The 24,179-nt window shown below is 28.0% G+C and overlaps 1 protein-coding gene across 10 annotated transcripts in view; it reads left to right on the top strand.

Moving 5' to 3' along the window:
- The window catches only part of Dhc36C (Dynein heavy chain at 36C), a 155,721-nt gene that overhangs the window by 128,991 nt on the left and 2,551 nt on the right, over window positions 1-24,179 (top strand). For 9 of the 10 annotated variants that reach the window (XM_067284092.1, XM_067284094.1, XM_067284091.1 and 6 more), the window contains 6 exons: window positions 1,845-1,997; window positions 4,797-5,006; window positions 6,247-6,408; window positions 7,562-7,747; window positions 14,150-14,287; window positions 14,723-14,953. In XM_067284092.1, the coding sequence (XP_067140193.1) occupies window positions 1,845-1,997; window positions 4,797-5,006; window positions 6,247-6,408; window positions 7,562-7,747; window positions 14,150-14,287; window positions 14,723-14,953 (1,080 nt within the window). Of the gene's footprint in view, window positions 1-1,844; window positions 1,998-4,796; window positions 5,007-6,246; window positions 6,409-7,561; window positions 7,748-14,149; window positions 14,288-14,722; window positions 14,954-15,939; window positions 16,306-24,179 lie in introns of those variants that run through there. The other variant, XM_067284095.1, reaches the window with a different exon arrangement.

The raw sequence follows: 24,179 nt of genomic DNA, 5'->3' as shown, positions 1-24,179 counted from the left end.
TTTTTTGAATATCATCATATGTCTTGTATATATGCCACAGTAAGCACACAGAGCAAAATAAACAATGCTCTGGAACAGATGCAACATCTAAGATGCCCAAGCCTTGCAACACATATTTTCCCTTTCTTGTTAATCTTGATCAATATATCTCCACAGGAATGATTAGTACCATTGACAAAAATTTGTTTATGGGTTATGATTGACCAACATTTAAGCATATTTTAAAGTATTTATGAAAACAGAACAAAATTGGGATTTTTACTAAAACAATGAGATGGACAGGACATGGCAATAAATTGGTATTGTCCTGTTCAAAATGGAACATACAGTAGCCTAATGTAGGAATCACCAAAGAAGTCAATAAGGCATGGGTTTTGGGATGTTAGGGGTTGAAAATTAGGCAGAGGTGAAAGCACTAAAATTAATCATACTTGTCATGGGTTCTGCCAGAACTACAATTGGTCAGCCAGATAGGGCAAGATAGGACTCAATATATCTGGGACAGATTGCCATAAAAAGTTTCTGGGGTATTTTAACTATCCAGATTTGATCTAGGTTTCCATTTAACCTCTTGGGCTATCCAGCCATCCAATTTATTATATTATTATTATTATCTTTATTAGCATAAAAGGTGGACACCCTGTTACTCAGGGGCTAAACAGTTACAAATATTAAATTATACATTTTGTAAACAATATACCAATAATTTTACATCTTTAGTTATTTTCTTACAAATTCTTAAATTCAGTTGGTTATTTATTAGTTATATTTTCCTTTACAATTTTAATTACAAAATTATATAAATTGAATGATTCCTTTTTTGAAAGTTTATTTAAATTTTTTTTGTAGTCTTGGGTTAAGCTTTGCTTGATTATATGAAGTATTCCAAATGATTCTCGTATTTGTGTAAACTTCTCATAGTCTTTCAATTTATGCAATATTGAAAAATCACTGGAGACATATCAATAATAATTTTTATGTAAAAAGTTAATGTATTTGACTTGGAATATGTCAGCCCATAAATTGAATTTCAAAATTCTGGCTTTATCATGACATTGCCTAATCTATTTTTACATATTTGCAAAAAAATCATGTTTAATGGTTGTGCTCTTGTTTTGAACTTCAATCACAGACAAAACATTTTCCAACTTATGAAGAGCATCCCTTATGTTCCACTCAATAATGTTAAAATTTTATTTTGAATCTTTATTTTTATGGCTAAAATGTAGAATATTCATATATATATATTTAAATTTATGAATAAAATAATAAATTAATCATGAAATTTATGAATAAAACTTTAATGTATGAACATTGAAACATTATATTAATTCTGTTAATTATTAATAAATGGAAAATAATATGCAGTTTTTTTAGAACAGTGCATATGTACTGCTTCTAAGATTTTTACATTTGCATCTATTGAAAGCTATTTGAAATTCTAATCATTGAACATATCTTCTGAAAAATTTAAACTCAGCTATTTTAGTAAATTTAAAATTTATTTAAATTAATATTTAGTTTACAATAATCATATTTGCGATATCAAAATAATAAATTCTATTTATCCATTTTGATTTCTAATCCTATTATAAATTGTTTTAAATTTAATGATTCAAAAACTTTATTGGTGCTATATTATTTTCTCTGTTGGTTTAAATCTTATTTCATTGTTTTTACATTTTCTGAAGTTTACCTTCAGAAAATGTTTATTACTTAAAATATATATTTACGATTTGATATATTAATAATAAAAATATAAATTTATAAGCAATATTTTTAATTAACAATGAAATTTTTAACTATATCAGCAATTTTGAACAAACAAGATTTTGATGTTTTAGGGTTTTGGTGGAGCTTTGCTAAATTCTCTGTCACTTGGACAAGGTCAAGGCCCAATTGCAAGAGCTTTAATTGATGATGGAATGTGTAATGGTACATGGGTATTACTCCAAAATTGCCATTTGGCTCAATCATGGATGCCAGAATTAGAAAAGGTAGTTTAATATATTATTAAAATTAATTAAAAATAATTTTAAAAAAATAATTTGTGTAAGTTCATTTTTTAAATAAAATTTAAATAAGTTTATTATAAATGAATTGTTGTTTTAATATTTTTAATGATAAAAGTTATGAATAAAGTTGGAAAGTTGAGTACTCTCTTTCCCTTTTTGTTACTTGCACAGGTGACTGTTTCAAAATATTACAGAATGATTCTTTATTGAGTTTACAATTATTTGGATGGGAAATTAGTTCCTGTGAGAGTCTAGAGATGATAGATTAATTTCAATGAAATTTTTGTCTGAAAAATGATTCATTTGTAACAGACTTTATAATTTTAACAGATTTTTGTTAACCATCTATTTTAAACAATTATCAAAGTTTACTTGTTTTTGAAAAAATACAAAAAAGAGGAAAAGGAAACTTCTTTTCTGTTAGAAAGAAATAATATCACTTTCTTCGAAAGTGATAGCATGGCATGGGATTTTCGTGTGTCCCACTGCAAAAACTGCCTGACTTCCGTCACATGTCGGAAGCATGGTAAACATTTTAACTAATTTGATTGGAAGAGATTTTCATTTAAAAGGGGAGGTTAAAAACTACTTATAAAATGAAGGTAATATATATTTATGTAAACTCTCTCTCTCTAAAGGTAGAGTATAGATTAGTGGGTGTCATTCAAATTTTTTTTTGAAGGACTTATTGTAATTGGTAGTTTTGTTCCTTTCATATGCTTTATATTATTTCAAATTTAATCTTTTTGTTATATAATTGTATATATGAATATAATTAATTTTTCTTAATAAATATATATATTAATTATTATCGTGTTTGATTTCCTTGTGCCTAACTCCATCGATGTACCCACGTTAAAAAAACATTCCTATGAATTTTGGAAACAGATTTTTTATTTTGCTCATGTCAGTCTGCAGAATTGACTGTGGTGTTAGGGATCCTGACTCTGAAAGATATTACCAATCATTCAGATTAATAACGGTCATCACAAACGTGTAATGGTGTTGACCACAGCCCCGAATATCTTGTATTTCCCTTTCCTCCTTTTCTGTTGTTGAGTACTTTTTTGATGGTTTTTCCATTTTGTAGTTAAATTAGGTATTTTGTGTATTTTTCTATTTTTATTTATAAATCAGAAATTAAATATTTAATTAATAATTTTTTGATATTTTCATATTTAAATACTTTTTCTGATGATAATGACAATTCTATTATTAAAAAAGGTGAGGAAGGGATGTAGTGGTGACATGATGGCTTATTGGTTTAAAAATGCCAAAGATACCAAAGTCAAAACTGAAGTTAATAAATAATTTTAAAGACAAAGGAATTATGATCAACAAAAGTATTTTGAGATGTGAATTGTGTGATGTTGCTAATGTGGGTGATGTTATAAATGTGGATGAAAAGCATCTCTCTTCTTGAGTTAGGCAGCACATCAAATATGCAAAACACATTTCCAACAGGGAAAGAAAGAACATAAAGAAAGGACAAGTTTCATTTTGGCATCATTAAATTTTGCAAAGGACAATCTAAGGAAGAAAAATAAATTTTCATGTAAACTGGCTACAGCTTTAATATGGACAGGAATTTTTTTTAACAATGTCAATCATCCAGTATTCAAAAATCTTTCTAGAAAAGTATACCAAGGATTCAATCCCTGACCAAAGAACACTAAAGAAAAGCTACGTGCAGTCTGCTTATGAGACAAATTTGAAAATAATATAGGAAATAGTATGAAATAGACCTGTCTTTTTCATTTTGGATGACCACTTTTTTTAAATCATTTTTTTGCAAAAATCTGTCACATTTTTAGCTTTTTTTTTTAAAGAAAATTTGTACCTCAACTTCCCAATTTGAATTATGAATTATGTTTAGGAAAATTTGTTTGTTATCAGACAATTTCTACATTATCATAATCCAAGTAATATTGTTGCAATGTGAAGTTTCGTGTGTTAATTTTAAATAAGCTTATGGCTCTTCAAAAGTTTTTAAAAATATTCCAAGAATCAGTTTTCTACTTTTATTTATTTTTTTAAAAAAACTGTAGTAAATTAAAATTATAGATTAAAAATTTATACTGTAACAAATAAATTTTTTAATGCTTTTTACTTATTTAATAAATTTTCAGAATAGTTAATTTTTCTAAATCTATCTTCCTTCAAATTTTTTTGTGCTCTTTGTACTCAGTCATACATTCTTTTGTTTCTTTAACTAAATATTTCAATGTAAAAAACATAGAATTATATGTCACAAAAGTTATTTCCTCATTCAATTCATTGAATAAAGAAATTTATCAATATTTTTTTTCAACGTAAAAATGTTTAAAAATATTTTAGAGACATTTTATAGCCTTTTTTACATTATGGAAGTATGTGCATATAGTATTTACAAGTAAAAAACTTATTTCTGAAAAATTGGATTAAAAATAGAATAATTGAATCACTGTAATATTGTTAAATCCAAATCTCATTATTATAAATTAACTTATTTATATTTTGAAGACATTGTTTACTTGACAATTACTATCCAAAATGTTATTTATTATTAGTGATTTTGTTATTGACAAAACTAAAATTTTGTTAATTTATTATAAATACAATGCTTATTACCGTAACTAATTTTGAAGTTGGAAAATTATTGCCAATAAAATTTGTTTTTCTTCTTACTAAAATTAGTTTATTTAAAATAAAATTATGATTTTTTATTTATTTTTATATGGTAATGCATTATTGTTAATTTTCATTTTATAATTAATTTTATTATAAAAATATCTTATTTAGATTTGTGAAGAATTTATTAAAGATGAAATACATACAAACTTTCGATTATGGTTAACATCTTATCCATCTGAAGATTTTCCAATATCAGTTTTACAAAACAGTATAAAAATAACTAATGAGCCCCCTAAAGGTTTAAGATCAAGTATACTTAGATTATATTTTACTGATCCTGTGAATGATTCTGAATTTTTTAATTCATGTCATCAAAATGTAAGTATGTAATGTTAATTTCTTACGTATTAAAAAATAATATATTTACTTTCTTCAGGGTATTTTAATTTTTAATAATTGTAAATATTGCCAATATGTTTTTTCTCTAGATTGTAATTTAAAAAGCCTGATTTTTCTTTCTGATTTACACTTTAAATTTTGAATATTATTCAGTACTGGCCATTGCAATTGCATCACTCATAAAATCCTATAAAAATGTATTTATTTTTTAAAATTAAAGTACAGTATTATTTTGCTACAGACCTGAAAGAAACTATAAAGATTGCATCATCCTTGACATCATTAATCATTCATTAGTATAAAAAGCTGTGTAAAGATGATGTACTTTTATAATCAAAATGGAAAGTTTTTAACAATTAACATGGTGTATAAAGTATATAAATTGTTGATTTAAATAATAAAGATTTATCCTCTCATGTAATAATGCAAAGAGTGCATTGTTATTTATCAACAATCATTCATTTGTTATAATGAAACATGAACATGAAAAGATTGAAAACATGTGCCAAGATATAATACTAAAAACCTACTATTATAGAAAGCCATTACCAATTGGTAAATTGTGCAGAAGAAATTTATCTGGGCTAAATAGCATGTGAACTGAAATGCTGACTTGGAATTCTGTTATATTTTCAGATGAATCCAAATATATTCTCCTGTTGTCTTGCACAACAATGTGTGCAACCAGATGGCTGTGTGCATTGTTGTGCGAGAGAATTGGATGTGACACAGGTTGTCACAAATGAGGACATTGCTAAGCAGAAGACATTGGAAAATACTAGAACATTTACCATGCTCACCTAACATAGATCCATGTGATTGGATCTTTATCTGAAAATGAAAACTTCTTAGAGACAAACACTTCCAAGACATTGCTTTAAAGCCAAAAGGATGCTGTCAGTCTTTTCAGATACTGGTTAAAAATGATGCTACTGACAATGTTTGCTACTTCCCAGAAGTTTGGCAGCAGGTTGTCCACAAAGATAGAGACTACATCAAAGGACTGTGAAATCATGAATTTGTTTTATTTTAGAACTAATAAGTTATAATAATAATTCCATTGAAAATAAAATAGCCTCATAGAAATAAAATTCTTATTTTTAAATTTATCAATCATCTACATTGTTATAACATTATATATGTATACATGTATTTGTGCATTGTGCATGTCATAATTTGTAATAATAATCATTTTTAATTTTCTTATTTTAAATTACAGACTGCATTCAAGAAGTTATTATACAGTTTATGCTTTTTTCATGCTCTTATTCAAGAACGTAAAAAATTTGGTTCCAGAGGATGGAATATTCTATATGAATTCAATGAAACAGATTTTCAAATAAGTGTCAAACAATTAGCAATTTTTCTTAATGAATATGATGTATGTTTTTATATTAAACTTTTATTTTTTTTATATATATCTATTAAGCCTATGTTAAAGAAGGTTAATTATCTAATAAATACATTAAAGAAAGATTAAACTGTTTTCAAATTAAAAACTCAATTTATATTAGATAGAAATAAATACATAATAGTTCTTAAATTAGTATTAGGTTTAATAACTAAAGATATAAGAAATATTTGTCATACACTAATATAATATTGCTGAATCAAATAACAATTGTACTAACAATATTGATCTAGATTTTAGACACAATTTCAAGTTTATTAATTTTTGAAAATAGAATAATTTAAATTGCAAAATTATTTAATAAAACAAATTATGCGTAAAACAGCAATTATAACTTACGAAAGAAAATTGTTGAGAAATAACTTTTCATTTTTACCATCTGTAATACACACAACATTGAAGCAAAGAATTAATGGAAAAATATTTTCACTAAGCATCAGTATAGTTTATTAGCGAGGTTGAGGTCGAAGTTTTCAATGCAAAAACGTGTACGTCGGACGTTCAGCACCGCTTTCCTGTAAGCCTAGAAGTTTGACAATGGTGTTTGGAAAGTCAGTGGAATCATGCTTGAGATTCCAAACACCATTGTCAAACTTCTAGGCTTACAGGAAAGCGGTGCCAATCGTCTGACGTACACGTTTTCCTACAGCAAAAGGCATTCTGGAATAAAAGATAAAATTAAATTGAGATTTCTATAACCAAGATTGAATATTTACTTAACTATTGTTTTGAGTATTATTTGACATATGAAATCAAGGAATTATTTGAAATTGTAACAAAACTGTATTTGTGAATTATCATTGATTAGTTTCATTAAGCAAATAAACCTGTTTGTTATTATTACATGTAAATAAAAATATAATTCATATATTACTATTAAACTATAAATCATTAAATATGTAGTTTTTTTCATTTTAATGGTATAGTTTCATTTAATATATATAAGTAATTTACCTTTTACCTGTTAGATATTGTGTTTTTCTGTTTATGTATGTATTAAGTTATAAATATATATATATATATAATATATTTAAAGCATTCCTCTTAAAATAAATATTTACATTATTCAATAAAATAATTATTGTGTATTGTTGGCAATATTAATTATTCTTTTATTTATTAGTATATTCCATTTGAGTCATTGTTGTACCTTATTGGAGAATGTAATTATGGTGGCAGAGTTACCGATGACTGGGATCGTCGAACATTAAAAACGTTATTAAATAAGTTTTTTAGACCTGAAATTGTCACACAAGATATTTATTATTTTGATCCATCAAAAGTTTATTGCTTACCGCAAGAAGGCATTGTAAGCATAACTTTAATTTATTAAACAATTATAAAATTTTTAAATAAATTAGACTTGGTATTTTGTTTCAAATTTTATAAATAGAATTACATTTAATTTGAAGTAATATAATGAGTCCATAATAAAAGCAAAATATATTTATCATGATAGCTTTAAAAATTAATAATTATCTAAAAGTGATCAAGAAAAAAGCAAAAAATGAAAAATATGCAAATTAAATGTATATAAAAGTTACTAACTGTTTAAAAATAAAAATAATGTTTATTCAATTGGTAAAGATATAGATAATTGGTTATTTTAGTCTTTATAAATGATTAAATGGTGAATTAAACTTAACTTGGAAATTTATCAACATATGTGTTTTATCTGCAAGTTTCAAATGACCACAGAACAATAATTGTAAAGGATAATATATTTAAAATTAGCTATTTTTAAAATATTTGGTATTCTTATTTTTTTTAATATAATTATTATTGGAAATTTTGCCTACCAACAGAATTATCTTTAAAATTTTTAATAGAGACTGGTATCATGTATTGTTATATTGGTATGCTATAAACCAATTTTACATCCATTTTTATAAAAACATAAATAATATACTGTTGTATTTTATTTTATGCTGTTTATTTTAAACACTAATTAATTTTCAACCTCTCCTAGTTTAAGATTTGTTACAAGCAAAACTTTATCTGTAGGAATAAATATATTTAGTTTAGATCATGTAAATATATGAAAATTCCACATAGACATATTGAAGACATATTAAATCTTAACATTTTATTGTAAAACATTAATAAATAACTTATTTTTTACAGTATATTGCTGTGTATTCATTATAATTATAAAAATATATAAATGTTATGGTTATAGAAAATTATTTCATTGATTTTTAGAGAAAGATATTGACTGTGTTGTTTTGTTAATTGAATTTTAAATTCATGTTTAATTATTAAATTTATTTTTCTTATAGATGCTAAGAAAATATAATGTTGTATTAGGAACATTGAATAACTTAATACAATTATTTGTTTTTTTGGTAAAGAATTCAGATATCAATTTTAATTTAAAAATTCAGCTGTTACTTGTAGTCTGTTTAGATTTCTTCACAAAATTATATTTGTAAGTTTTGTAAAAACCAAAACAGTTAAATAATTTGTCTATCAAAAAACATATTTTCATTTAAAAATTTTTAAATTAATTCGTAATACAATTTTACAGTATAATTTTTTTTATATTATTAATTAATTATAATTCCTGCAATGGCAGCTTTTCTGTAAATATATACGACACAACAGCGAAGCTGACAATCCTACGCTACATTAAATAACAAAACAAAAATCAAATTATTGAATTACTTATAATCTGAAATTTTTAAAGAAGATTGCTTCTATACACACATTTAAAGTCGAAAAATTACGAACAACGTTAAATTCAAGAAAAAATATTTAAAAAACACGACTATATCTAAAGTCGACTCTCAATAAACCGAACTTCCTTAATGCAAATTTTATTTTTGTTCTTCCTTAACTCCCATATATTCAATGCTTTCAACGTTTTTATACGTCAAAGTAGTTGTGAGATTGCATTTTGCTAACTCGATATTTAAGATCCGAAGGCTTTGTTTCATGTTTAATTTTGTATACTTTCTTTTGCGTTTTTAGGGGATAGACGATATTATCACGAAGTTGAAGATTTGTATTGTATAGAATTGTATTTCTAATTGCACGACATAAAACTCAAATTTTAACGACGTTTTAGATCTAGTGCTGTGGCTAAATTCACGAGCGATATAATCACATTATTTTAACGATGCTTTTATATCTCGTGAATTAGATAAAGCCAATTAGAAACGAACAAAAGTCATCAACGTCATTTTCTTTCATTTCGACTCTAGGATCCAACAAGATTATAATTTCCTCGAAGTTCTTACACGACAGTCGTTTAAATACTGTAAAAAAATTTTTAATATGCTGCAGTATTTAAATTCAAAATTTACGTATTAATTTATGTAATTCGGCATCGTTGCGTAGTTCTGTCAGCAATGTTGATGAAATACCAATTTTTTTTTTTTTTTTTTTTTTTTATAAATTATCCCAAAATTGATGTTTTATTTATTTATTTTTTCTCAAATAACGGATATGTCACTAAGATTATCGCGTCGTCATCGTCATCCATCTTTACTTTACTTTTACTTTACGATAAAGAATAAATCGCAAATAAAAGAATCGGATAGAACAGAACAGCAGACGTAAATGTGAGTATTCAGATGCTGAAGTGGTTTGTACAGTGTAGAAACAAGAAATTCCTGTCGATGAACTTAGAGGAGAAAAAACCAAATAATTCAGATTCAATTTGAGACATGCCGGATTCAAAGCCAGCAGAGGACAGTTGAATAAATTTAAGAGAGAAAATAGTTTTCAATAAAATTTTTGGGTTAAAGTGCTGAAATGGGAGAGCGAAATTCTACAGAACTAGTTCGAATGATAATATCAACGCAAGCGAAATCGGCTTATTTTTTAAAAGGGCCGGAAAACTGGTTCAAAAGTGATTCGTATTAGAAGGATAAAAATACAAAGAACGCGTAAAGCATTGATTCCACTTGTAATTTTCTAGCGATGGCGGCAAACTTTCAGTGGCAAAGATATAGAATTTTATTTTATTGAAAACAGTAACGTTTGCGGCTATGCAAAAGAGCTATTGGAAACGCTAATACATCGTCTAATTAGATATTCTTGCCACACTTGGGGCGTGGGGTATATAGTATTGTTCTGATGCTAGATATACTATGACTTCATTGGCTATCGAAAGCAGCAAGTCTTAGCGGCAGCGGCAAATATTCGACACGTCTTAGGGTGCGTTCGTTAATAGCGATCGCTCCGCGTCTCCGCTACTACGGGAGTGCGCTGCTGTTTGTAGGCATTTAGGAACGACGGTGAAAGAAAGAAAGATGGCGGCGCCCGCACTATCGATAGTATCGTGATGGAAGAATCTATAATTCTAAAATATGAGCTTTTGATGGCAAAAGAAGGGATCCAATTGTAAAATTTAACCATAAAATGGATTATTTGTTGAAAGAGCATTCAAAATAGCCACGAAAAAAATTAGAATGCCGGCTACCATTCGAAAAGACACTTACATCACCGCGTGCACTAACTTGCGCTTTCACACCTTTTAAAATTTCATTCAAATCCACATAATGGACCCCGAAACGAAACTGTCTGAGCCATGGAGGACGCCATATTGCTTTCCACCGTAAACTACTGCTACAAGCGGCCGTTTTTGCCATTTGACGGCGCGAACTCCGACCGGAATTTAGGAACGCGCTCCGCAGGAATTTTTAAACGGATGTCGCTCGCGCGGAGTTACGCGGAGGAATAAAAAACGCACCCATTGCCGCCATTGTTAGAATAAAAACCACGTGTCTACTTTGACGTCACGGGAGAAGACTTCTCTTTATTGGAGGAATTTTGGCGTAAAAAGTAGAGACACGCTCTACTCTTTTTTCAGTTCTGTTTCAGCCAAAATTTGAGAAAAATTTTTATGCTTTCTGTTTTATGCTAGATTTTACGCCAAATTTTACGCAGGTGTGTTCCTGGCCTAACTGAAACGTGCAAACACAAAATAGCTGATAATGCTTTGATATTATTATTGTAAAACATTTTCGGTTCAGTTATTAGACGAAATTTAATTTCTTTTAAATAATTGACAGTGATTTTCTTTCAAGATTTGAAGGCCAAAAGCAGGTTCATTTATAAAATGGTTTTTTAAATTTAAATTTAAAGGTGGAAAACATATATTTTAAATTAAATAAATTAAAGACATGATAAAAAAAAATTACAGCTTGGCATTGTGACCATGTCACGATAAATAATTGCTCGTTCTGAAAATAATTTTCTCTTCAGAATAATCCAAAATGTAACGAGCAATTATTAAATAATAATAATAATAATGTATGCAAATAATGTTATTGGAAACGTTTTCGTAAAATATACGATTATTCCGCGCGGAATAATCGTAAATGCGGGTAAATTTTAAATTGTTTCCGCCCTGCGGGCCACTAAGAGAGCCTTTTTAGCAAACCCATGGGGAAAGTTGGGCAATGACGCTGAGAGAGTAATTCCACTCACTTAGGTATCTCGAAACAGAATGGAATTGTGAATGTGTGATTGTTATGGTTAGGTAGCAAATGTCATCGTAAGTCTGTAGTCAGGTGTTGGTCACCGTCAGAAGCCGAGTTTCATTCTTTCATTCGTGTGTTGTTTTTGAGGTGATCTCAGAAAATTTTGCAAATTTCAGCTGAGGATAAGTACATCTTTATTTTAATAAATTATTAGTTTTAACCATTATGTATATAAACTACATATAAGCTTCCCATTCCTGCTTTTCGTTTGATTTATAATATGCTGTTAAGCCAACAAAAAAGCGTCAGAATCCATTATGGCAATAAAGGATAAATACGCTCATTTAAACTAAATCCAACAACGTGTAGGTGATATTTCGCCCGTTTCTTATATTTCAAACAATACTGAATGGTTAAAATTACGTAGACATAATAAATTTTAAAACCTACAAAATCTAACAGCTATTCCAGAAAATCACAAACTATAGGAATTTAGAAAGCGAAAATCTAAGAAGACCCAGAAATAATGCAAAAATTAATCTCACACGGACTGCACAGGTGTAGAAACATCAAATAATTATAAATGTGATAGTGTTGTCTGAAAATCTTTAAGTGAAATTATGCATGCCAAAGCCTAACCATGATAACCATCGAGCGAGAATATCCCGACATGGTCGGCCTGACCCCACCTTAACCGTTCGTCCACCTGGCCCTCAAATGCAGTCATAGTAATTATAGGCAATTTGCCGGCTTATTATCGCTGAAAATTCTGTATTAAAACATCGCACTTAACGCAAAAATTACAGCTGAAAAATAACACATATGGGACATACTAATGTGCCTGACTTTACAAGAAATGCCTTACCTTCAATCTCAGTGTTATCCGTCTTTTTCCCTATCCGATTCGGCTACCCCCACATTAAGCCGGATAATCGCGAGTCTGTTGTGTTACTAACCATTAAAATATATTTGTTGTTTTTTTTAAATGTTTCTATATTAGGATTTCGTGAATTCATGAAAGTTTAATTTAATTTATTTTTATACTGAAATTTGAGAGATTATTCTTACAATGAGTGAGATGCCAGGCTAATGAATGAGTGGGCGCGAACCCACGACTAGTGTTCAGTAGTTTTATCCGTTATTGGTGGGCGGCGTATTACTAATTACTATTATTAATTATTTATTTTCATTGAATTTTTACTCACATTAAAACTAAAGTGGACTGTTTAGTATTGTCCATTTTGTAATGAAAGTGTCAATTAGAAAATCTTAAAGGCTCTTGTGAAAATGCAATAAAAACGACCAATTATTTATTGTGACATTGTCACAATGCCTGGCTGCAATTTTTAATTAATTTAATTTAGTTTATTTAAAAATATATGCTCTCCATCTCAAATAAGTAATGGCTTGCCCCTGTATTATACTTTTCCTTTAACAATAGAGTCGTGCCGGACATCTAACACTTTTCAGGGGGAAGTTAGAATTGAAATAATGTGACTTCCGTTTTGTATCGGACGTTCGTATATAGTTAATCGGGGTCTCCTGTCCCTAAGGTTTCCACCACTTCTGGTCTCAGATTTCATTTACCTAATTCCGTTCTCGAAATTAAGGAAAAAACGGACGGACGACAGGTTACAGTTTTTTCAAATTGCAACTTAATAAACGAGGAAAATCGTTCTTTAAAGGGGAAAAATCGGGAAATAACCGGATTCTTTTCGAGGTTTTGAGTGGATATCCTAATTTGCACATTGTAGTTTATTAATAGTGATTTTTATATTTGACTATCAAAATGATTAACCTAGGTACAGTACAGTATATAGCCTACATTTTTTGTGAAAAGCGTGATATTTTCTCACCTGATTTTAAAATGTAATCTTTTTTATGCAAGATGATTTGGATATATCTAATTATATTTTCGTTTAAATTTGCTAAAATGAAATGCTGTAACGATTAGAGATTATTTTCAAAAATTAATTTTCATAACGTTGACAGAAATTGGAAAAAAAAAATATTTTAAGGAAGATTGTAGCAATTTCTGGTAATTTGTATTCTAATAAACACACTACTATATCATTTTTTCATCTGGATTATTAATGATTTTTTGATATAAATTGTGTTTTTCATGATCATTGTTTAAAATTATTAATCTTCAAAGCATTAGATAAATGGCTTTGTGCATAAACATTAAAATAGGCTAACTTCTGTTATTACAGACTATACATTAATTTTTAAAATATACCTTAAATATTTAACTTTAATTTTTGATATTTTTACAATTGCAGTATCAAAATTACATTGCTTTTGTTAAAACCTTACCTTTTGCAACTGAACCGGAAGTACATGGAATGGATGCAAATGCAAACATTATTAAAGATCAGAATGAAACAAAATTATTCTTTAATACCATTATATCAACTCAAGTAACTATTATTTTTATTGTTTTTAATGATTAATACAACGTAATTAATGCAGTCAAAATACTAAAGTGTGTAATTACTTAAATATATTTTTCTTTTATAAAATTGTTCTTAAATTAAATTTCAATTTTAACAAATTTCAAGTAATAAAATAGTTTTAATTAAATTTCTGTTCTCTTATTTTATCACATAAATTGTCTCATTGTAACACTATCAGTTAAACTTGAAATTCCAGTTAGAATACATAGCTGTGTAATTAAGTTATAAACAATATGTTAAAATAAAATTATTAATGCATAATGGTCTTCCTCATCTAGCATATTTACTTGCTATGGTCATCTGCTGTTTATATATAATAGTTAATCTAATTTATGATTGTTTATAAGCAGTCAAGTATATTAATTAATATTTTCTATCTCTTTTTAATTTTTCAAACAGGCTCAAATTGGAACAGGAACTGATCAATCATCAGAAGAAGTTGTTTTAAAAATTGCTAATGACATTCTTATAAAATTACCAAATAATTTTGATATTCATTTGGCTTTACTGAAGTATCCTGTAAGTTATGAACAGAGCATGAATACAGTTTTAGTTCAGGAAATGGAAAAATTTAACGTGCTGCTAAGTGTAATTAGAGATTCATTAATTGAAGTTCAGAAAGCTATTAAAGTATGTTGCTAAATTTAATATTTATAATAAGTTATTTACTTAAATAACTACATTGTTTTTTGTTAATTTTATATTTGCAATATTTCTTAAATTTCATTTTTTTTCTTGAAATATCAAAATTTATTGCATCGAAGAAGTAAATATTTATACTACTAGATACTGTAGTTGTTAGGCTGCAATTTTCAAATTGCAGACCTATAAATTCCCACTGCGTTCGTCTGTCTGTCTATCCTTCCTTAATCTTGATAACGAAGTTAGATAGATGAAAGTTCAGACTAGATATAGAATTTTTAGGAGCAGGTGGCACAGATTAACTATGTATGAAGTTTTGGTCTAGACCGGAAGTAGCGTGATTTCAATTCAAAAATTTTTTCAGAACGAAGTTAGATAAATGACCGTCATTACTCGATTGTTTTCAGGAAAAGTATGATGTACAGGAGCAAGACACTATATATAACAATAGTTTATACTTTACATATATATAACATAAGAGTCTACTTTCTAAAAGTAGACATGATCTATAGTCTATTCTGAAAAATTTCGTTGGTTTTCCTAATTATATGCATTGTATTTTCATTTAAAAGCATGTTAATAGATTAGAAAAATTTGTATTTGTTTTTATAATAAATCGTCTTAATAAACAATACATTTCAGTTAAAACATCAAATTGACTATCAATATACACATAAAGAAAATTATATAGGCTACTTTATTAATAAAGAATTCTATTGTAGCTGAATTTTCTATCTAGGCTTAGCGCAAATAAACAAAAAGATCTATTTTAATTACTATAATATTCGGATGTAAACAATGCCGAATACAGATTTGTTATGGTGTTCTTTAATACTGTAAAAAACATTACAAAATTATTTTACCTTATTCTCAATTGTAAAATTTTTAGTAGATTTAGTATTGTTAGACATTGAAAAACGGCTATTAAACGGAAATGGTGGTGAAAATATAAAAGTAATATGAGGTTTTTTCAGATTTATTGATTATTGGTTAAAGTTTATTTGTTTGAAAAATGTCATATAAAGGAAGTGAAATAAATCATTTTAGAAGGAAGAAGTTTCGAGTACAGTGTTCTGACATTTTGAAAAACTTTTGCTGGATATAAATTAAAGATTAAACAATTATATATCTTATAATTAATTTTTAGTAAGTTGATGAATGGCGGATACATAACTATAAAGTTCTGTATCCATTCATCAACTTGCTGTTGTAGTAAAGCGAATTCTTTAGAAGTTATAAAAAAATTCATTGGTCGAAAAGGATGATTTCAATACGTATTTAACTCGGTCCAATGTGCATTTTACATAAAAGTATTTGAAAATTGATAAAATTCATTATGAAATTATTATAAATTTCGATTTTAAAATCATGATTTATGTATTATTTTTAATTAATTAGAGTAACTTAATTATTAAATTAATTGTAGTTTTTGTCGAATACAGTACATAATTTTTAAAATATCATACGGTTATTCTATTAAAAGATTCTAATAAATTATTGTCTTTTATAAATATTAAAATAATTTATTAATATTATCTCATTCATCTTATCATCATTTCATCTTATCCATTAATAATCGTACGTCATACTTGAATGATTCCTATTACTTCTTTGGCACTTATTAATACAAAAATAAATGTAATGTCTAACGTAAGATGAATCTGTCATTTGAATTCTGTCTGAATTTCTGTTGAATTGAATCTGTCATTTATCACGAATCTTTGAGAGTATCGATTAAATTACTAATTCATTTTTCTATGACATATGTAATTTTATTATTCGTCATTCTAGAATTTTATGTAGAATTTTCGTAGAATTATTTTAAAGAATGTAAATATTATATAATTTGACATAAGCTCTGTTTTATTCAAATTCAAAATATGCTGTTCTTTTAGGTAAGAGAATATTTTGAGTTTAAATAGTTTTAAATCTGTTTTACGGAGATTAAAACCTTTAAAATAGTAAATAGAATTTTTTTTTTTCTACTGTCACTGCATTGTGTCTTCGCAAAAAAGAAAACATAAAACACGGTTTCCTCAAGATAAAAGTAAATAGAATAATCATCTACGCTCGGCTCATCATCACGTGGTCTGATGATGATCAGATTCTTAGAAACTGGCTGTCGAGAGGAAAGCTGGGGATGTTTCTCTGGGCGTGAAGAAAGCTTACGGACCTATGTGGTTCATACCCCTACAAATTATTGCAATTTTAATAACAATGAAATCTTTAAGAATGCATTTTATTAATAAAGAAATACTTTACGTATTTCATATGTTTAAAAACATGGCATAGGGCTCTATACAAATTCTCGATGTTCCTGGTTAGAAAACTCTTCTGATGATAGTGTAAACGTCTACATTTAAGTTTATTTCTTATTGTGAGTTTCTATATATTTATTCAAATATTTTTAACTCGTTACGTTCTACATCGAAGAGGTTCATCACAAATAATTATTTTAAAATTACCGATATGAAAGAAACATTAAAAGTTTTATTATCTTTAAAAGTGTCTCATAAAATTTATTATCTTATACATTTACTATTTTTCTAGTAATTTTATTTTATATTCGTTTTATTTTGCTGAAAATCTAATTTTAATTTCGAAAATATATTAAAAATTTAGATACTTTTTAATTAGCGAAAAACATTCATTACGTTGTTAATTTTCGTTCCAGTTTTTTTTAATTATAATGTTTTTTTTTACTTCGGATTATCTCTTTTATATTGCGTTGTTGAAAAGTTTATTAATTCTTCTTCTTTTTTTTTGTAATTAACGTAAAGAAGTAATTGGAACAATGCCAGTAACCAATGTATATCGGAGCGCACACACATTATCGAAAGTCACGGGTCAATAAAATTTATTGCTGAGAAAAGAGTTATTTTTACATTTAAACATCAAAAGCTATTATATATAATCGTTTATATTGTATAATTGTAAATTTAATTAATTTTTGACCATAATTAATATCAATAATCACCGAAAGAATGATAAATATTAATGTCATCGTTGATTTGATTCTATATAAAGATGCCATAATGTAATTTTCCGATAATATCTTTTTTTTTTTTTTTTTTTTTAGTCTTTCTTTAGATCGATATTTTTAAAATATGACAATTCGAGAATGTCAAAAAATGTTACATCTGATTGCTTAATGATTATTTTCCTTTATTTTCTGTAGAGATTTCTGTAATCGTCTTTAGAGCCTAACCGATGTTGTAAAGACGAATACACAGAAAAGTGCTATGTCAAATTTTGTTTATATCTGAAATCTTTATGTCAAATATGAACAAAATCCATATGAATCTTTTCTTTTTAAATTTCTAGTCTTTTTTTTGGCAAGTTTATTGATTACAAAAATACGATTTATTTTCATTTGTAATCGTGTTTTTCCTTTTTTAAGGGTACTTTATTTTTAATAAATAGAATCGATTGGTTAAAAAAAAGTTGCAAAAGCTATTGAAAATATACTTTATGCAGATTATTATCGATGTAAATTCAATTTACAGTATTATATTGACTTCATTTTTTGAATTTTCTATCAATATCGAGTTAGTTTTTAATGTTTAGCGTATCTTCGCTTATAAAATATATTTTGCTCTTTATTCAAGAGGTATGATGCAGATAGAACATTAGGAACATAAAGAATAATTATATATTAACTATTAAAGAAGTTAGGAGGACATGACTAGAACTTACTGTAGCTATTAAAAGCATCTTTAAAATTCTTAAAATGTTATTTTAATGTAGTTTAAAGTAAAATTTTCAATTTGATTATTCAACACTTTATACGTTTCTCATATTTAAAGGCGAAAAACTATACCTCAACATTAATTTCTGAGTAATAATTGGCATTACATTCTTAAAAAGAGCTCAATTCCATCTGCCGAGAAGGAGGTGCCTCTACGGAGGTTTTCCATTAAAAAAAACTGGCCTCTGTTTAGGTGTTAGACACGAAGAAAACCCGGAAACTATCCGGCCAACTTGTTGGTCAGGGCGAACCCATGACAAACGGACCAACTACCAGTGTTATCCACTCGGTTAATGGTGCGCCTGATGTAATAGGAGAGTGGTATTTTTGGCACAAACAATGAATTAATATATTCACTGTTCGTGCCGAAAATACTATGTTAAGTGGAGAAGTAATTACTATGACATATCCAGTTAAAGACTGACATATCTCTTTGTAGATAAAGCTAATTATCAGTTCCAAATTTAGATTGAACTTGTTCTTCGAATTGACTTATAAATTTTATTCTGTTCACATCAGCGTGTTTTTACTCATTGCAGGAAGATGTCAGCTAACATACATAAAGGATATAGTAACCAAAACTACCAAAAACTTTAGGGTCGATCATAGGTAATGATCGAAATCAAACTTATTTTAATTTGGTTACAGAAGTAGAAGAATTATTTTCAGTTTTATCAAATAGATTCTCTCTGCTGAAATTTGTATCAATATTGACTTACATTTTGATTATTTACATAACCATAAAAAAAATAAGTCAAATACTATTAATTCTATTTTTATTTGCATACTAACCTATTTTAACTTATTCAATTGAAGAAATTTTATGTATGAAAGGTTACTTTACAAATATATATTGTAAATATTAGCTTCTTATAGCTGCTCTGTGATATGTTTAATTCATTATAAGTATGATAATCTAATGCTTTAATAATTATTATTTTGATAGAATAAATTAAGAATTGGGGGCTTTTTCCTTGTTTATCCGTAAGATAACACTAAGTCTGAATTAATTAAAGAAAAAAAAAGAAAAGAAATAATGTAATTGTCGAAAATATTTGACTTGAAAAAGCGATTATTTTATGTAACTGTACTTGTTTAAAGAAACAGAAATGAATAATAGCAAATATATCATCATTCATTTTTTATTTCTAACTGGTTATGGTTAAGAGAATCTTACAATCAATCATCATTTTACGCTTGATATTCTATATATAACGCAAAAGTTATATATTCTATCAATTATCCTACCAATCGCTTATTTTCTTAGAAACTTTTCACAAATGTCTGTGAAGATTGTTTTCTCGGCTCTGTATTTATTCTGATTAATCAGATCTAATATAATAATTAATATAAGTAAAATGTTGTATTTTGTTATAATTATATTCATATAGTCGCGAAAAGGCTTCATCGTGATGGATTTAGCCTAGTCATTTGGACGTTCTATGGCCGATGCGGTTAAGGTGTCATCCTACCGCTCTGGGAGATCCGGGATTGAATTCGGGCGATCGAAAAATGCCAGGTATTTTTAATGGACGGTCCAAACCGGATATGTCGGATTTCGTTTCTCATCACTCCATCGCCATATTGTGTGCTTGGCCGAACCTACGATGGGTATGGAAAAAATTCCCAATTAGTGCCCAAAGGGCGGAAAGAATTTTAAAAAGAAAGTCTAATCATGGAAGTCCTAATTTATGGCTAGTATGAATCAAGTCATTGTTCCCTATCTCAATCATGCAAGCCGTTACTATTGTAGTTCAGGTCCAGCTGTTAATGGTGCAATCATTGATCTTCATATACTGTAGTCTAAAGTGCGCCGGACCCTCGCGTAATTAATTAGCTAATATCTCGATGAAGTTGTATTATTATTAGTGAATATTTTTATTATTGTTATAGTTCGTATGTAAACACAAAATTCGGTAATATTGGTTAATATTGGTAATAAGTGCCATGCCAAATTAAAACAACTTGTTTTTTCGTGTTTGTATGCTGTTAGTGTGTGTGTTTATGTTTAAAAAGTTCTTATGTGATTTCTATTTTCTAAAATTTTCTAAAATTCTAAGGTATCCGCATTGAATATCTAGTAACTATTAGACTTGTAGATCTATAAATTCCCACTTGTTCGTCCGACCGCATGTCTGTCTGTCTTTCCTTAATCTCGAGAACGACAAATGAAATCCAAGACCAGATATGGAAAGCTTTTTAAATTACTCAAATTAAATATTCGACATGCAATTTGCAGTTACTAAATTTTGAACTTAATTTTGACTTACTTTCGAAAAAAGATTTGCCATCTCTGTATTTTTTAACAGTGCTGATTTTTGAAATGTGATGTGAAAATTGTGATCGAAATCTAATGTTTCTAGCCTTTCAAATAGTACATGTATGATACTTGTGGGAGAGAGGACTATGAGTACAATAAATCCCTTATACATTTTTCAAGGGTATTTTATTCTTCGGGCGAGTTCTATGTACTGTACTTATTGATTTTACCATTATGAGTGTTTAGAGTGGCTATATCTATGATGTATGTGATTTTATTTTATTATCTCGAGGTAGCCAATTGTTTGACACAGTTTTGTCAATACAGTCACGACTAATGTCTTAGGGATATTTATCGTGGAGATTTTTTTGCACTTGTCACTGTTTAATAGTGTCTTTGACAATGTCTATGTTCTTATATAAAAAGCAATGTCCAAATTACTGTAGATTGTACTATGTCCAGATTATTTGTATAAAGGTTTAGTGATGTGTTGTTTGTCTGCTACAATTATTTCTTTATATAATTGTAATATTTACTGTCTATAGAGTATTTGCTTTTATTTGTAATGAAAAAAATTATTATATTGAAGAGGTTTCAAATGTCTCTTATTTGAAGAACTTTCAAAAATATAGCAAAATTTGGAAAATTTTGTTCTTTTTTTTCTTCTGAAGTTCTAGTTCTATGTGCGTTTTGTATGTTCTTCGAATGATTATGCAAATATTAGGATTATCATTACTTTAACTAAATTCATTTATGCAAATTAAAACAATAAATAAGCATTTAATCATATTTAAGCATGAGAAAAAAATTATCGAATAATTTTATATGCATGTCTGGTGCAAGATTTTTGTGTAACTTGCACCCCTCATCAGGTGTTACATTTCTGTTTTATGTCTAAATGCCTTAGGGCAGGGGTGGCAAACCTATGGCACGCGTGCCCAAAGTGGCACGTAAGAGAAATCATCTGGCACGTAATGTATCATATGATTTCTGTCCTTTTCAATCATCCATTCTGTTTATCATCTGATCATCCGTTTTTCGATCAGATTTTTTACATTTATTCGGATTAAAGCGTATTCGTTTAATTTCTTTAAATATCATTATTCGAAGTCTAAGACTTTGGCGCGCATTAACATCTTTAAAGCTAAGTATGCTTACAATATGGCACGCGGACTCAAAAAGGTTCGCCATCCCTGCCTTAGGGGATACAACAACAACGCCGCGTAGCTGTATGTCTTAGCATGCATTGTTCTTTCAAGTTTAACGTAATCGTTACTCTATCTTGTGTAGAACATTGCTTTCCTTTACTACAGTATATTGTTAAATATTCTAGAACAATAAAGATCAAAAACATAGATATCATATTAACTGTTCATTTGAAAGACAATTATTGAAGTAAATGTCTTAGTTTTAATGAATCGGATGTAGTCGTATTGTTTGGATAATCGATGATTTGAAAGTATACTCTGTAATAAAAATCTTTTTTAATTATTTAATATTATTATATATTTTTATTTTTATTTTCTACATCAAATGTAAATTCGAATACTACTTTTAAAGAACAAAGCATTGCTGTATTAGATATAATTTGAATCTTTATGATTGAAATGTTATAACTATATTTACACAAATCAAGAATTTAAGAATTTAATCTTAAAGACTGGATGGCCGAGGAAATAGCGTGTCTCTCTAAGGAAATTCGGGATCGTCAGAAATTTTCATGGGGTTAACCATTATATGTGAAATATCTATTAATTTATTTTCAATATCTGATAGAATGAATTTGAGAATCTGTTATCTATATATTATATTTTGTGATTTACTGCCTTTCTAACTTAAATATACTTTTTCAAAGAAAATTTCATAAAAATTTAGCTAGTGACGATTCATGATTTTCGTAAGGGTGAAGATGTAGAGTATTAAGAAATAGAAAGAGTGAATTTTCCTATTCGTAGGTCGCGGAGAAGCCGTATCAGGTTGCAATAACGATATTAGAGAGAGACTCAAGTTAGAACGTGTAAAGCTACAATCATTCTTGTGTAGCCACTAGCATTTTGGATAAAAAGTAAACTCTTCGATATTGTACTTGTATATACGTATGTTTAAGTGTGTTTCTCACAAGTCTTTTTCCTGTACTTATTGGATATTTTCTTAATTTATTTATTAACAAATATAAGGTAACTCGGCTGCCTGGTCTCCACCCTGCTTACGCTACTTGTTAATTGCTACTCCCAGGAAAACGAGAGTCCAAGGCGGTAGCCCAGGAAGAAACTTTTTAATTTAGAAACATATGGTGAAATTTTTTAAAGGAAAGAGGTACTGGGTAAAATGAATGAATGAAAGCCTGCAGAATTATTTATTTATACGTAATACGCTAACATTTTTAAATGACAAATCGGAGAGTGAACATAAAGCTCAGGAATTTTATAAAATACCAATAGCTAGTTTTACTAACGCATGTATGATGTAAGGCTGCTTAGATTAACCCTTTTAGGTAATGGTTTGGTTCGATGATTTAAGGCAATGCAACACATGGGCGATTTGCCAAGAGGGTGCCTCCTGACAGACCTTTCCTTAGGAAACTAGCTTTTCTTTAGGTATTAGACCACGAAAACTTCAAGCAGCCAGTCCATTTGTGAGGCGCGAATCTGAGACCAACTACCAGTATTCAGTGGCTTTATGTTTTAGGGTAAAGGGGATACTTTTAAAATACGAAGGAAATGGCACGTTATTCAGTAGCGCTAGTAAATTATAATCTTGCCAGAATTTTTTACGAAAAGTCCATGTACTGTACCATGGACAGGTAATATTAATAATCAATACACACTAAAAAATTTTCAGGGGAAGATACATATCTTTTATATATTCAATGGCACTACGCCATTGTAATTTTCAAATAAACATAATTCATTTCTATCATATTTAAATTTCTTATTATGTGACAATATAATTTATATGATTTGGCCACCTATTAGATATGATACAGTATCATTCAACAAAATAAGAAATCAGTAATATATTAACAAACTGCAATATATTAAATGATCAAATACGTGATTTGTAATGACGAAACATAAAAAATGAACTACTGTATTGAAAGATATTAAGGCTGATTGTAACCTCGTTAATTATTCACGCGATCTCCAGTAGATGGCGTTAAACATTTAATGCTTTTTCTATGGAAAAACTCTTTTCCAAAATTCTCG

This window comes from Centruroides vittatus, unplaced genomic scaffold, assembly GCF_030686945.1.
Source record: "Centruroides vittatus isolate TY-2023 unplaced genomic scaffold, ASM3068694v2 scaffold_1152, whole genome shotgun sequence".
Classification (NCBI taxonomy): domain Eukaryota; kingdom Metazoa; phylum Arthropoda; class Arachnida; order Scorpiones; family Buthidae; genus Centruroides; species Centruroides vittatus.
This window is presented reverse-complemented; position numbering and strand designations above follow the sequence as displayed.